Raw genomic sequence first — 14,461 nt, forward strand, 5'->3', positions numbered from 1 at the left:
ACTGGAGAAAGCCCTAGCACAGAAACGAAGACCCAACATAGCAATCAATCAATTAATCAATAAAAAAGTAAATCTTTAAAAAAAAAAAAAAAAGGTATGGTGAGAGCTAGCCAGATCTCATTTCCTTTAAAAAAAAAAAAAAAAAAAAAAAGAATCGCGGGATACTTCTTTTTATTGTCTCCCCTTTTGAGATGAGAAAACTGAGGCTTAGCACCCAAAGTAACTGGTGAGCTGGGAAAGAGGAGTTGGCTTTGGTGACAAAGAGGCTAAGGACTTTGCCTTGCTCACGTGGGGCAATTGTGCCGGATGTAAGGGCCCCCCTTTCCTGCTGGCCTGACTGGCAGAGGAACAGACAAGAACGCGGAGATAACTTACAGCTGATGACGTCATTCCCTTCGGTAGAGATCCCACTGGAAGCCCCGGCTTGGTGGGGGGTAGGGGAGATGGCGAAGGGAAGGTGTAGGCGGCTCAATGCCCATCCCCACGTTAGAGACCCCGCTGGAAACACCTGTCCTCCCAGAGGTGCCCCCTCACCCAGATGAGTCAGTTGGGAGAAGAGGCTGGAGCCAGGCTCTCAGAGTGGTGGTGGGAATGCCAGGGGGTGCCATTCAGCTCTGAGAACTGCAGCACGTGGGCAAGGGGTGTCGGCAATGAGCCTCCCAGGCCTGCCTGCCAAGCCTTAAACCAATTAGCTCTGGGACCACTGAAGCAAATGAGAATTAATTTCCCACCTTGGGTTGGTTATGCAAATACCCTGTATTCTCATGAGCTCCAGGGATGACAGCCATCAACCCACAGCTGCTAAGAAGTGATGAGTTTATTGTAATTGGATAATGGGAGCTCGAGACATCAGAGGATCCTGAGCCCGGACCCCCACTCCACGCCTCGGAGAGGCAAAAATCGGGCTCCTGTCACTACCAGATGTGGCTCTTGCTGCCTTGGGCTCTGTCGTCCAAAGGGCCAGGCTGGGCAGTGGCTTTTGGCAAAGGAGCTCCCGGTGGGAGGGAGGAGGGCATCCAGAGGCATCTATCAGGAAGAGTGAGTGGGACGAGCTGTCAAAAACTGCGATTTAGCAAAGAGGGGGCAAATGACACAGGGGGAGACACTATGTATGAGAGGTGGAGATGCAGAGAGAAGCAGAGACAACTAGAGACAGAGAGACAAAAAAACTGATGCATAAAGGTCAGTAGCAGACAAAAAGACCCCCACAGATTCATCCTCTCATTTATTCATTCAACAAACACTAAGTGCCCAATAGGTTCTAGGCACTAGGAAGAAAGCACTGAAAATGACACATCCTTTCCTCATGGCGCTTATATTCTAGCACAGGGAAACAGACAAGAAGCAAATGCATGAGCAAGATTTAGGTGAGGGCTGGGGACTGTGAAAGACAAAACAGGACGATATGATAATGAGTGATGAGCATCGGGTGCTGTTTAGCCAGGTGTTTAGAGAAAGCCTGTCTGAATATGAGACCCGGTGGATTGTGAAGCGTTGGAAGAACATGCAAAGAACTGGAAGCAGGATAATGATGATGTGTTTGGAAAACAGAAAGATGCCCAGAATGGCTGAAATGTGGGGCAAACATGAGGTGGATGGGTAGGCAGGGATCAGTCCTTAGCGGGGCTTCATGAGCCCTGGTACAAGGTGTGAGGGGAAACTATTGCTTAAGCAAGAGAGTAACAAGAAAGATCACACTGCCTGCTCGCTATAGAAGGGACCACAGGGAAATAAAAGTAGAGGAATGAGGCCAGGAAGAAGCTATTGCCAAGATCCAGGCAAGAGATGGTACTGTCCTGCGCTTAGGTGATTGCAGTGGAGACAGAGAGAAGAGGACAAGTTCAGAATGTATTTTAGCTGCAGAACAGGCAGCCCTCTGCTGAAGGAGTGGGTGCGTGGGGTGAGGAAAAGAGAGGAATCAAGGACAACTCTTAGGTCTTTGGTTTGAACACCTGAGCGGGTGATGATGTCATCTACTGAATTGAGGAAGGGACCCAAATAGACAGAAATTGAGAAATAGATAAAGAGAGATATGTACATGCAGAGACAGTCAGATACAGAGACAGAGAAAGTAGGGGTGGATAGAGAGAGCAGCAGAGTGAGAAGAGAGGAAGTGAGATTTGGTGCAAAGTGACCAGAGAGTCAAGGACAGTTCAGTAGCGGTGTGACAAGGCCAACTAAGAGAACACATGAAAAGATACAGAACTCTGGTGCTGTCCTTCCTTTAATGTTTACTGAGCCCATCTCTGCACCAAGCTCTATGTTAAGCCCTGGAGATGCAAGAGACTCAAGCATGACCTGCCTTCAAGTAGCCCCCAAGCTAGAGGAGAGACAGAGAGATGAGCAAAAACTCGCAGTGTGAGAAATGCCTGGGTCCCCATGACAAATAGCAACAGCAGCGGCATGAGCGTTGATGGTTGCTGTGTAGACAGTTTCTCTGCTGGGAAGCCGCCTCACAGGCATTGCATTTAGTCCATACAACTCAGTGAGGTATGTACTCTTGTCCTCATTTCATGCATGAGGAAACTAAGTAATTAAGTCCACAAGGAAGATGGGGGCAGGTTTTCCAAAGAGGTAAAATCTGAAGAGTGAGTAGGAAGTTATCAGTGGGAGAGAATCAATAAACCAGAGAATCCAAGTTCACAGCCAAAAGGAGCCAGAGAGTGGCTTATCCCCTGGGTGTGAAAGGGAAAGAAACCACTATTCAACTGAGGACCTGCACGTGTGCCAGGACCTTCCCATTTGCATGCCAGCTCAGTTCATCCTCAGAACCACCCTGAGAAATGGACATTATTTGCCCCGTTTTACAAAAAAGAGTCAGACCCAGAGGAGGGTCTTGCCCAAGATCACACAGCTGGACGGTGACAGAGCTGGGATTCAAACCTAGGCCTTTCTGTTGTTGCAACCTGTGAATGTCTAGCAGAAGAGCCAGGTAGGGTCAACCTGGAAGTCTTTCACACAGAGGATGAGAGGGATCCTGACAAGACTTGGAGAGTAATGGGGGACCAGCACGACCCCCAGGAGTAGCTCTGGACCCCTTGAACGCCCAAGTGAGAGAGTTTCCCTTTCTCCTCCAGACAGAAATCATCCGGAAACGCCTCCACAAGGACATTCCCCACCATTCTGTCATCATGCTCAACTTCTGTCCTGACCTCCAGTCAGTCCAGCCGAACCTAAGAAAGACCCATGGCGAGTTTATCTTCCTCATCGACAGGAGCGACAGCATGAATGGGACCAACATCCACCGAGTCAAGGTACCTCTCAGAGGACCCCTACCCCCAGGATCTAGGGTCCCAGGGTACCCAGCTTCTCAGCACTTTCTGTCCCAAGCATCCCTCCTTCCACACCTGAACCAGTTCCTTAAATGACTACCCATGGCTAAGAGAAATGACAAACAACTTTTTTGTATGTCCGTATAAACAGAAACCCCACCCAAACTCAACTTGCTCCCCAAATAAACCCCTGAAGTGATCTGAGCAGAGGTTAACTGCTGTCCATTTACAAGGGATGAAGTGATCAGGAGCTTCCCTTGGCATTCTACACGCCTTTGTTGTGTCCCTGTTCTGGCTAAAACACCTCACTAGGTACTAAGTGGAGAGGGATACACAGAGAAGAGGAAGGGAACTAACATTTGCTGAGGACCTACTATGGGTCAGACACTGTGCAGCCACTTAATGCACAGCTTGGTGTTTAATCCAGATAATAATCCTATGAGGTCGGTCAGATTGTCACCATTTTCCAAACAGGAAAACCCATCCTGAGAGTTTCAGTAATGTACCCAAGATCATGGTCTAAAATTAAACCCATATCTGTCTGTCTGACTGTTTCTACCACGTGACATTGGAGATTCACTGGACATGGCCCCTGCCATCAAGGGGATGTGTAGAATCCAGTAGAAATGACTTGCTTCATCTTTTTTTTTTTTTTTTCAAATGCCTAATATGTGCAAAAACCTGTGCTTGGCCACCTGGAAAGACGGTAGGTTGTAAACATAGTTCCTGCCCTCAAGGAGCTCACAGTCAAGTGAGGGGCATAGCCCTGTTAACCAAGCCTGCCTGGGAGCATGGTCTTGATGCTTTGGAGGGTTCTGAAGGAGTGCAGGAGAAAGAGTGATAAAACCCTCCCCCCACATCCAGAAGCATTCTATCTCCGTGAGGAGATTATTCACCACAGTTATGGCATTATCCAACACTTCCTTGTATTTTTAGTTGCGCAGATGTCTGTCTCCTCCTCTGGAATTATCCACTCATTAAGGAAAAGGACCAGATCTTTCTCATCTGTCTCTCCCCATGGGGTCTAGCTCTGTGTTTATGCGTAAAAAGCCCTTGGTTGCTGTTTATTGAACTGAGTAAAGGATCATAGTTCAAGAGAACAAGGGATGAGAGAACAAGGAGAGGGCTCTGCTGTCACCTGAAATTTTGTCCCTCTCCCTACCTTGACCCTCTTATTTCCAGAGCAACAGAATGAGCCAGGAGGAATGGGGTTAAGTGGGATCTGTGATGCCAGCTATCTCCTAAGCCTTGCTATGACTGGGTTTGGTCTTGAAGTATGACAGAGCAGTCATATATGAGATCCAAGTTCTTGTTTGAGCCTCTTGACATTGGGATGCAGGACTGGTTGGTACCTTTTCCCCACCCCTGCCCACCATGAAAGGCAGGCACTGAAGTGAGGACCTGTCCACAGTGCTGGAGTGCTGAAGCATGCTCCAGGGCTGTGTGGCCATGTGTATTCCATTCCACAGCTGTACCAATTTGTAAGACATCTCTTCAGTTCCTCTAACGTATCATAGGATCACAGACCTAAAACATCTCTCAGAGAGCATTTAATCCATTTTCCCTGCCCTTTTCCAGATAAGGAAACTCAGTCCCCAGGACGCTAAATGTTCTTCCCAACATCACAGAGCTGGTGCGGGAACCTGAACCGTCTGTATCTTAATTCAATGCTCATTTTCCTTACATTGCCAATAGGGAAGTATACAGACTCTTCCACTGAGAAAACCTCTCTTCTCTGATTGTCATTCCTGCTACATGGCTCTGAGAAAAACAATGCCTGGGTTCCAGGGTCAATTCTACCGCTGACTCGCTATGTGGCTTTGGACAAGTTGATTCTCAACTCTGACTTCATTTATTCTTTCTGTAAAATAAGAAAGAAGGATTCATTCAGGGAGGGCAAACATATGTCACACATCCCTCTGTTCCCCTCCTCCAAGCCCAGGCAGACATCAGTAATTGACCATGACACTTTTTTTCAGTGCTGAGCCTGGATTCAGTCTCTACCTCCTTCTCATCTTGGTGTTCCAGGCAGTTACTACCAGTTAAATGGAGCTGGCTTATGAGTAGAAATCCAGTTCCTGAACTAGAGACCTATTGTCAGAATTCTTTGACAATAACTTGGTTCACGTCTCAGTCCCTTTCCCCTTGGAGTCGCTCTTGCTTTCTTTTCCAGTTCAGCTCAGCGAGCTCAAGGTCATCCTTTCACAAATGGCTCTGCATTGGCACAATCCATTCTGCTAAACACGCCCCTTTTAGAAAAAGTAATTACTCAGGCCACACATCCCTTTCCCCACTGACAATGAGGCCATTGAGGGGTTGCTTGAGTCATTAGGTGGCTCATTAGGTTGAAGTTTTAGGAAAAACTAGGCTTAGGGAGGTAGGAGAGAATAGAAATCCAAACAGCCATGCCAAAGGGGAAAGTTCAGCCAATTTAATTTCCTGCAGCTGGTCTCATTCTTCAGCTGCCACTTGCTGCCAAAAACATGGCTTTAAAATTCTAATCGGAGTGAACAGAGACAATCCTTATGGATCAACAGAGTCTCCTCCTAGCAGCAATACACATCAGTAGCTAATGCAAAAATAAACAGATACTGACTTCTTTTGCAGTAAAACAAAACATATTGACACAAGCAACAAAAGGAGATGGACAGAACATTAATGTCAATATTTACAGAGGGGAATGGAAGAGGGGCTGCAGGGCCGTGGAGCCTGGAAGGCCATATGGTGTAAAAGTTGCCAGAATCTACTTGCTACTGTTTCCTTCAAGATTTTGGAGTGTAACAGTTTGTTTCTCTGAAGCTATGCTGAGATCCCTGGGGTGCCATCAATAAACTCTATAGGGATGAGGGAAAGCCACTCATTCCTGAGTTCTGTGCCAAGGCAGAGCCAACATAAATAAAGATCTCGGAGCTATGCTTTGAAAGCCTCAGTCCTGTTCTCAGGTTTTAGGATCCAGTGCAATTCCTTAACCCTCTGAGCCTCAGTTTCCTTATCTGTAAAACAGAGGCATTGATACTAATATGTATCTCACGGGGTTGGTAATAATAACCATTTACTGAATGTTTACTGTGTGCCACACTGAGGTTCAGAGGAGTGATATAACTAGCCCAAGGTCAAGTTAGTTATAGCAAACATGAGATTGAAACCCAGATATGTTTAACTTCAAAGTGTATCTCCTTAACCACTATGCTATAATACATGTTATAGAGGTTAAATGAGATAATGAATATAAAGTGCTTAGCATACAGTAATTGCTTGACATTTATCATTGCATTGTATCATCATTATCATCAATATCATCATTTTCCCTCTTGTCATCTCCTCCACCTTCTCTCTTTGTCATTATTTTTTAGAATATACCTTGATCAAAGTCTCCTGGTGTTGCATAGTTAAATAGGTTAAGACTCCTTAATGCTCACAGACCTTGAAGCAGAAGGCTGCTTCATCACCAGTGGGACCTGGACCAGGCCACGTGCCTCTCTTAGACGTCAATTTTGTTTTGGTGGAAGGGGGTGGGCACTCCCTGCTCTCCTTACCGCTCAGGGTCAGTAGGAGGTGAAACGAAACTGGAAAACTGTAAGAGAATGGCTTTGAGAAGTCAGACTTGCTACACAGATGAGGAGTTTTATGATGATGGCTTTGGCTCAGCCTCTGGTCAACATCAGGGAATTTCTTTATCTGGGGGAGAAAGTGATGTTGGTTGCAGACAGAGGGTGAAAGGTCCACTTGGAGGCTGCTTCTGTGCTGGTATGAGAACAATGCTGTGTGGTGGCCAAGGTAAGAGCTCCTTCCTGAATCCTAAAAATTCCTTTCTTACCTGTCAGGATGCCATGCTGGTGGCTCTTAAGAGCCTCATGCCAGCCTGCCTCTTCAATGTCATTGGGTTTGGATCCACGTTTAAGACCCTCTTCCCTTCCAGTCAGACCTACAATGAGGTAAGGAGGGGGCATGGCTGGGACCAGAAGGGGTCAGGTGGTGAGAAACAGAGGCAAGGAAGGAAAAGGAAAGAGGAGGTAACCCCGAGGCCTGCCCTCATAGAACCTGTTCACCCATATAGAACCTAGATGATGCCAGGAGCAGAGAACCAAAGGGAGGCTATCTCCATGTAGGCAGTCTTCTGGCCTCCCCCCTCCTTAAAATAAAGATCATGTGGGGCAAACTATGGATGTACACTGGGAGGGGGTAGAGGGAAGGGATAGGAGGGGGTAGAGGGAAGGGGGTAGAGGATATGTCTTAGGCCTCCCACTCACTGAAGCCTCCAACTCATTAGAATGATAGACTCGTGCAAAGTTGAGCTAAAGGAGTGAATAACAAGGGATAGAGGAGTGAATAGGTGGGTGAGTGGGCTAAGAATGGCGCTCACATGGCTCAAGGTAACAGTTTGTAGCAAGAGGACCCTTGACCCCAATAGGATGTTCAAAATGGGAGCATCCTAGGGAGTTCCCTGGTGGCCTAGTGGTTAGGATTCCGGGCTTTCACTGTTGTGGCCAGGTTCAACCCCTGGTTGGGGAACTGAGATCCCACAAGCCATGAAGCACAACCAAAAAAAAGGTGGGAGGGTGGCGGACATCCTACCCAGGTCTAGGAACAGGAAGGAAGGAAGGGAGGGAGGGATGGAGGGAGGGAGAGAGAGACGGTGGGTGGGAAGGGAGGAGAGAAGGGCATAGGAGCCACTTTTCAATTAAAAATAACTTATTTGTCGGTTTTTTAAATACAGAAATAATATATATTGATTGTCCCACAATTTTTAAATCTAGATCATCAAAATGAAAAATTTGAAAATCTCCCATGATCCGTCAGAAAAAAAAAAAAACCACTGTTAAGAGCTTAGTATAAATCCCTTCTTGCTCTAAGCATTTACATACATTTTCAATAAAGGTAGGATTAGACCTCCCATACTTTCTGTAACCTATTTTTCTAACAAAACAGCCTATCATGAGCATATGTCCACGCTAGTAAGTATTAATCTGTAACATAATTTTCAATAGCTGCCTACTATTTCACTACACAGATAGGCTGCGACTTATTTAACTAAACCGCTACAGGTGGGCATTTAAGTTGTCTCCATTTTTTTCTGTTTAGTTATCTTTGCAGCAAATACTTTGCATACATCCTTAATGATTCGCTTGGAATAAATGCCTAGCCTTGCTGATTCCAAAGGTACATATACATTTTAAGACTTTTGATACATTCCATTACTCCAAGTGTGGATGTTGGAAGAGCATCTTCCTGAGTCAGGAGCAGGAAAACATCTGATATCCAGTGAGAATCTGTCCTCGCTACAGTGACGTCCATCCAGTGTCAGGAATCCTTGGCCAGTTGGGTCTCACAGTGTGGGTCCAGGAGGGAGGAAATCTGAAACCCAGATTGGGGAAATGGTTTCCTCAGAGTATCATAGGGATTTAGTGCCACAGTCAGGCCAGGACTCAAGTCTTAAGATTTCTAGTCTAGTGGTCTTTCCACCATACCTCCTGCCTCACTCACCAGAAAAGGAAACCTCATTTGTGCTGGGCAGTTAGGGCTTGATGCGCTACCTTTTCCAGGGGTGTTTATAGTTTTAAAGAGGAACAAAGAAAGGACAACAGTAGGTTAATACATCGTGAATGGTGGCATTTGGGGCATTGGTAGGTGGTGTTATTGGGCAGACTCACACCGAAAAGTGGCCACCTATTCTTCCTGTGCGTGGAGCAGAGATGAAACTGGGAACATGAGTCAGCTCCAGTGAGGCTGAACTAAGATCCAGGGAAACAAAGGATTCATCCTCCAAGGGGCTTAGAGCCTCCACACCATATAATGACCCTGGGGACGATCTCCCTGCCCATGACCCTTCTCTGCAGGAGAGTTTGGCCAAGGCCTGTGACAACATCCAGAGGATGCAAGCCGACATGGGTGGCACCGACATTCTCTCCCCGCTCAAGTGGATCATCCGGCAGCCAGCGCTCCGAGGCCACCCGAGACTCCTCTTCCTGATCACAGATGGTGCCGTCCACAATACCGGGAAGGTGCTGGAGCTGGTGCGAAACCATGCCTTCTCCACCAGGTGGGCACAGGCTGAAGGTTTAGGGCTCAGTTATTCTGGGCTGCCCTGGGCTGGGGATGTCAGAACTGGGGCAACGTGGAAAATGCCAGGAGGAGAAGAGGGGACCCACAATTCCTACAGAGCTTTGTTTCCAGGATGGTGTGGCCGACTTCAAAGTTTGCCTTTTCCCCACAGTGGTTCAGGAGGGATAAGATGCCCACACCTCTGCATCCAGGTTTCAAAGAGCAGTCTAGGCAGAGGAAGTCTTACCTGCTTTGACTCTGTGCTGGGGTGGGAGGTGATGGGCTGTCCATGTGTGAATGCGAGTGCCCGCTGATGGCCCTCTTTCTTCTCCCTCACCCTCTACCTGAAGCTGAGGCCAGCTCTGAGATAGCTCTGCTGGATCTTGATCCACCCCTTTCCCCATCAGGGGACAAAAATGGCAGAGAGAATGGGAAGTAGCAGCCTCTCTTGTCCCCCCTCCTCCAGGTGCTATAGCTTTGGAATTGGACCCAACGTCTGCCACAGACTGGTGAAAGGGCTGGCAACTGTGTCCAAGGGCAGTGCTGAGTTCCTGGTGGAGGGGGAGCGGCTGCAACCCAAGGTAGGCAGAAGGGCCGCCATCTCTTCTGGTGCTGGGACCTCAGAGGCCCACACTGGTCACACAGCAACTCAGTGGTGGAGCTGGGATTTCACCCCAAGTCTGAGCACTCCACTAGGCTACACTGCACCCCAGTGAAAATCAGAGTTGGAGGCCACAGAGTGGACAATTCCTGGAGCTAGTACAGGACACTAGATGCCCTGGTCTCCAGCCACTGGCTCATATGCTCCATCCACTGGCTGGGCAGGATTGGGGCTCCCAAAGGAGTCACTGCCACTATGGATAAGAGTTGTGCTTGGGGTCATTTCTGGCCATGTTCCTGATGATGACAAATGATGGCTCAGAAGAATCTAAAGGACCCAAAAATCAAGGCATTTATAGTCTTCTCTCCATGTCCTGCATAATTGGCACAAATAAGCCAACACTTAGAAAATTCCTGTGTCAGTCCAGACCTTCCAGGAACAAGAAACAGAGCTGAAGTTAAGAGTGCAAGAGGGGGCTTCCCTGGTGGCGCAGTGGTTGAGAATCTGCCTGCCAATGCAGGGGACACGGGTTCGAGCCCTGGTCTGGGAAGATCCCACATGCCGCGGTGCAACTAGGCCCGTGAGCCAAAATTGCTGAGCCTGCGCGTCTGGAGCCTGTGCTCTGCAACAAGAGAGGCCGCGTTAGTGAGAGGCCTGCACACCACGATGAAGAGTGGCCCCCACTTGCCACAACTAGAGAAAGCCCTTGCACAGAAACGAAGACCCAACACAGCCATAAATAAATAAATAAATAAAATTTAAAAAATAAAACAAAACAAAACACACACACACAAAAAAAAGAGTGCAAGAGGGTTCTTGAGGGATAAAATCTGTAGAAGGGAAAAGAGGAGGAAACGGGGGGGAAAACTTTTTAGTCCATGTGCAGATGCAACGCTTGTGAAAGGGAAGGAGGGGAGCAGGATTGGTCAGGGAGAGCCTCAGACTGCAGTGCATGTCTGACAGGGTCTCAACCAACCCACCAGGGATCTCTGGAGCAAGAATTGCCCATTAGGTTGTCTATGTTGGGTGGAAAGACCAGGCACTAATATCCCTGCCATGCTCATTTGTTGCCTGGGGGCTTCCAGGGAGAGGTGTGAACTTGGTTTGAAAGCTGAGGCCTTGCACATGGAGACTGTCATCTAACTGCATTCCTTGCAGCAAAAGAACCCAGTCTTTCTCGAAGGGAAATTTGAGAGTGCACCTCTATGGCTGCCACAATCCTCAAATCATTTTTCTCCAGCTTTGCAGTACATTTGAGGAAATCATCCTAGGGGATGTTAAACCACTGTCGAAGTGCTAAACCAGCTGTCATTTATTGAATGCCTATCATGTGGCAGATACTTCAAATGCAGTATCTTCCCAACTACAGGTAATCTTCCCCACTACACTGAAAGTTGAGAATTACTAACTCCCTTTAACAGAAGGGGACACGGGGGCCCAGGAAGGCAAATTGACTTGCTCAAGATCACTATTCAGTCCATGTTTTGAGACAAACTTTCTGTGTGCCCCAGGCTCATCACAGCCCTACTCTGAGTCTTGGGTTTTTCTCATTTATAAAATGCTAAGCTTAGAGAAGGTGAAAGCAAAGATCTGCTCCAACTCTGATGTTCTAGAGGCATGTTTACTGCTGAGCAAGCCACCCAAAGTCTACTGTCACTTCTTCCCTGCTACCTCTTCTCATGCTCACACCCACATGGTCTTCGTGCTCCTCATCTGTGCATATCCCCGTTCACACATCCCCCCAACCTGTGTTTTGACCCTGTCCAACAGATGGTCAAATCCCTGAAGAAGGCCATGGCTCCAGTCCTGAGTGATGTGACTGTGGAGTGGGTCTTCCCTGAGACTACCGAGGCCCTGATCTCACCTGTCAGCACCAGCTCCCTCTTCCCTGGAGAACGGCTGGTGGGGTATGGCATTGTATGTGATGCCTCCTTATACATCTCCAATCCCAGAACAGTAAGTATTTTAGAAATTCCAGGGGTCAGTGGGGGTCCAGAACCCTTCCCACAAAGCCATCCTTGCCTGGAAAGACAATTTATTTGTGGCAGCTAGGAGCCAGTTGGATCTGGGTTTACTCTTGTGGGGTAGAGTTGTCAGGCCATGGGCATTCAGTCATGGTGACACTGCTTGGGTAAATGCTACCATCTCAATATGTGGTTCTCAAGATCCCCTGCAAGAGGAGAACTTGGGGAACATGTTTAAAATGCAGAGCCCTAGCTCCAACCCAGGTCCCCTGAATAAAAATCTCTGAAGATAAGGCCCAGGAACCTGCATTTTACATAGTCTACTCAAAGTGATTTTGATGAATAGTTCAATTCAGAACAATGGCACTCAGATTTCTTTCCCTGAACACTCTAGACAGATCATATCTCCTTAGATGAACTTGTGTTTTATTTATTTACATGGATAATTCTCTTGTATGTGGTGGCAGAAGTGGAATAAAAATGAGGAACTTCTCAAAGGGAGGTGGAATCCATGCTAAAATGTAGAAGATTGCCTGAGATGCTATTTCCTCATCTAGCTTCCCTCGTTAGTAAGTCTCTCCACTCCCCTTTAAAGGATTTGTCATCTTGTTTTGTCTTTAAGCAGGAGTCACAAACTCAATGCCTAGAGGGATTGGGCAGGTATAAAATGAACAAAATGGGCTTGTTGTAAAAATTAAAGGGACAAATGTCATGAGAGATAGCAGACATTCCCCATATAGAGGAAGTAAGGGGTGGTGAGGAATACAGCAAACTGGAGAGCACACACTCTGTCTAAATGCTCAGCCCCTACTCGGCTCTAACAATCAGTTACCATGCAAGAATGTGGACCCTATGTTAAATGTGTTTCCAACCTTTCAAGAGAAGTTAGAATTTTATTTGAAATTTCCAGATTTTAAAATGTTATGGAATCTCTTAAGAACCATGGCCAGTAATGGTAAAATTGTTTTGGAGATTAGAGTGTTCAACTGCAGGGAGAACATGCTAAACAAAATGCTGGTCAAGACTTTGCACAGTCTAGGCCTTTCTTGGAGGTCTGAGAGGTAGCAGATCATCCACAGACCTTACTACTAGCAGGGACTGTCAAATCTATTCTCCTTTCGTTACCCATGAGACTGGCAATGCTTTCTCCTACTACTAGAAGAGTTGTTGGGTAAGGGTATAATCGTGACTTACCCTCCCGGAAGGTGATCTAGAAATAACTAATAAAATTAGAAATATATACCTTTTCAACCCAGAAAAACCTCCTAAGAATCAAACACATAGAAATAAAAGCGATGTAATAGATTCATGGTCAAGGATTTATTGTAGCCTTTTTTACGGTGGCAAAAAATAAATGGCCACAAAGTGAATGCTTAATAAAAAGGGGTAGTAGAATATCGTACAGCCAAATGTTTAAAAGAATAGTTGATGTGAAAGATTTCCAAAATGTTTTAAGTGCAAAGTTCAAGCTACTGATAAATATAAGTAATATGGTCCAGCTTCTGTAACACAAGATGACCCCCAAAAGCCCTTATACTTTTATATGTTTACATCATGGAGAATGGAATGAAAGGAACAGATGGTTCATGCTGTTATTTTTGGTTATTCGGAGACAGCAGTAGCATTTAGAATTATACTTTTTTTAAACATTTAATAAAGAATATAATTAAAAATATAAACAACATAAGTGATATGAAAAACCACCTCCATTCACCATCCCTTAAATTTCAGCAGAAGTCTGCCTAAATTCCCCAAGGAAGCAAAACATTTTCTTATTATTTCGGTTCTTCAAAGGTAGAACCTGCACCATCTCCTCTCCCACCCCTTGCTGCCCTTTGGATGTCCTTCCTGACATCCAGCCTCACTCTAAGCCCTCTTTTCTCTCCCTCCCTCCAGGACAAGAGAAGACGATACAGCATGCTACACTCTCAGGAGTCCGGCAGCTCTGTCTTCTACCACTCACAGGATGAGGGGCCTAGCCCAGACAGCGGAGACTGTGCCAAGAGCTTGGGGACACCCTTCACCCTGAGGCAGGCCAAAGGTGCCCAGCCATCCAGCGGAGACTCCGCCACCAATCCTGGTCAGTCAGTTGCTCTTTGTGCTTCACTCCCTTCTCCAGGGAGGCCATGATTGCTACATTTTTACTGCACACTTATTATGTGTTAAGCACTTTTTACAATCTCATTGAACGGTTAGCAGCTGTGGAGGTGGGTACTATAATACCCATTTTACAGATGAGGAAACTGAAACTTGGAGAATTTTAGCAACGTGACTAAGCTCATGGAACTTGAAAGAGGTAGAGTACAGATAAAGAGTTTAGACCTGTCTTCCTCCAAAACCTCTTTATGGTTTTAGTTTCCATTCAGAGGGTAATTACTGATGACCTACTCAGGCTAGGTACTGAGCGCAGTGTGGGAAGCCAAGATGACTCAAACATGGCACTTGTCCCTCAGAAGTTCTCCATCTAGTGAGAGAGATACAACTGGCCTTAACTCTCTTAGAAAGCAGAATGACATGGACCACAAGAAAGTTTAACAAACTGTAAGGATCCCAGGGAAAGGAACATCTGGTAGAGGATATTA

The 14,461-nt window shown here is 46.6% G+C and overlaps 1 protein-coding gene across 1 annotated transcript in view; it reads left to right on the forward strand.

Moving 5' to 3' along the window:
* The window catches only part of VWA5B1 (von Willebrand factor A domain containing 5B1), a 39,888-nt gene that overhangs the window by 9,729 nt on the left and 15,698 nt on the right, over positions 1–14,461 (forward strand). Inside the window, exons 7-12 of the mRNA XM_068537753.1 lie at positions 3,078–3,254; positions 7,097–7,207; positions 9,110–9,312; positions 9,781–9,895; positions 11,686–11,871; positions 13,776–13,959. Coding sequence (XP_068393854.1) covers positions 3,078–3,254; positions 7,097–7,207; positions 9,110–9,312; positions 9,781–9,895; positions 11,686–11,871; positions 13,776–13,959 — 976 coding nt within the window. The remainder of the gene's footprint in view (positions 1–3,077; positions 3,255–7,096; positions 7,208–9,109; positions 9,313–9,780; positions 9,896–11,685; positions 11,872–13,775; positions 13,960–14,461) is intronic.

This window comes from Eschrichtius robustus, chromosome 3 (assembly GCF_028021215.1).
Source record: "Eschrichtius robustus isolate mEscRob2 chromosome 3, mEscRob2.pri, whole genome shotgun sequence".
Lineage (NCBI taxonomy): Eukaryota > Metazoa > Chordata > Mammalia > Artiodactyla > Eschrichtiidae > Eschrichtius > Eschrichtius robustus.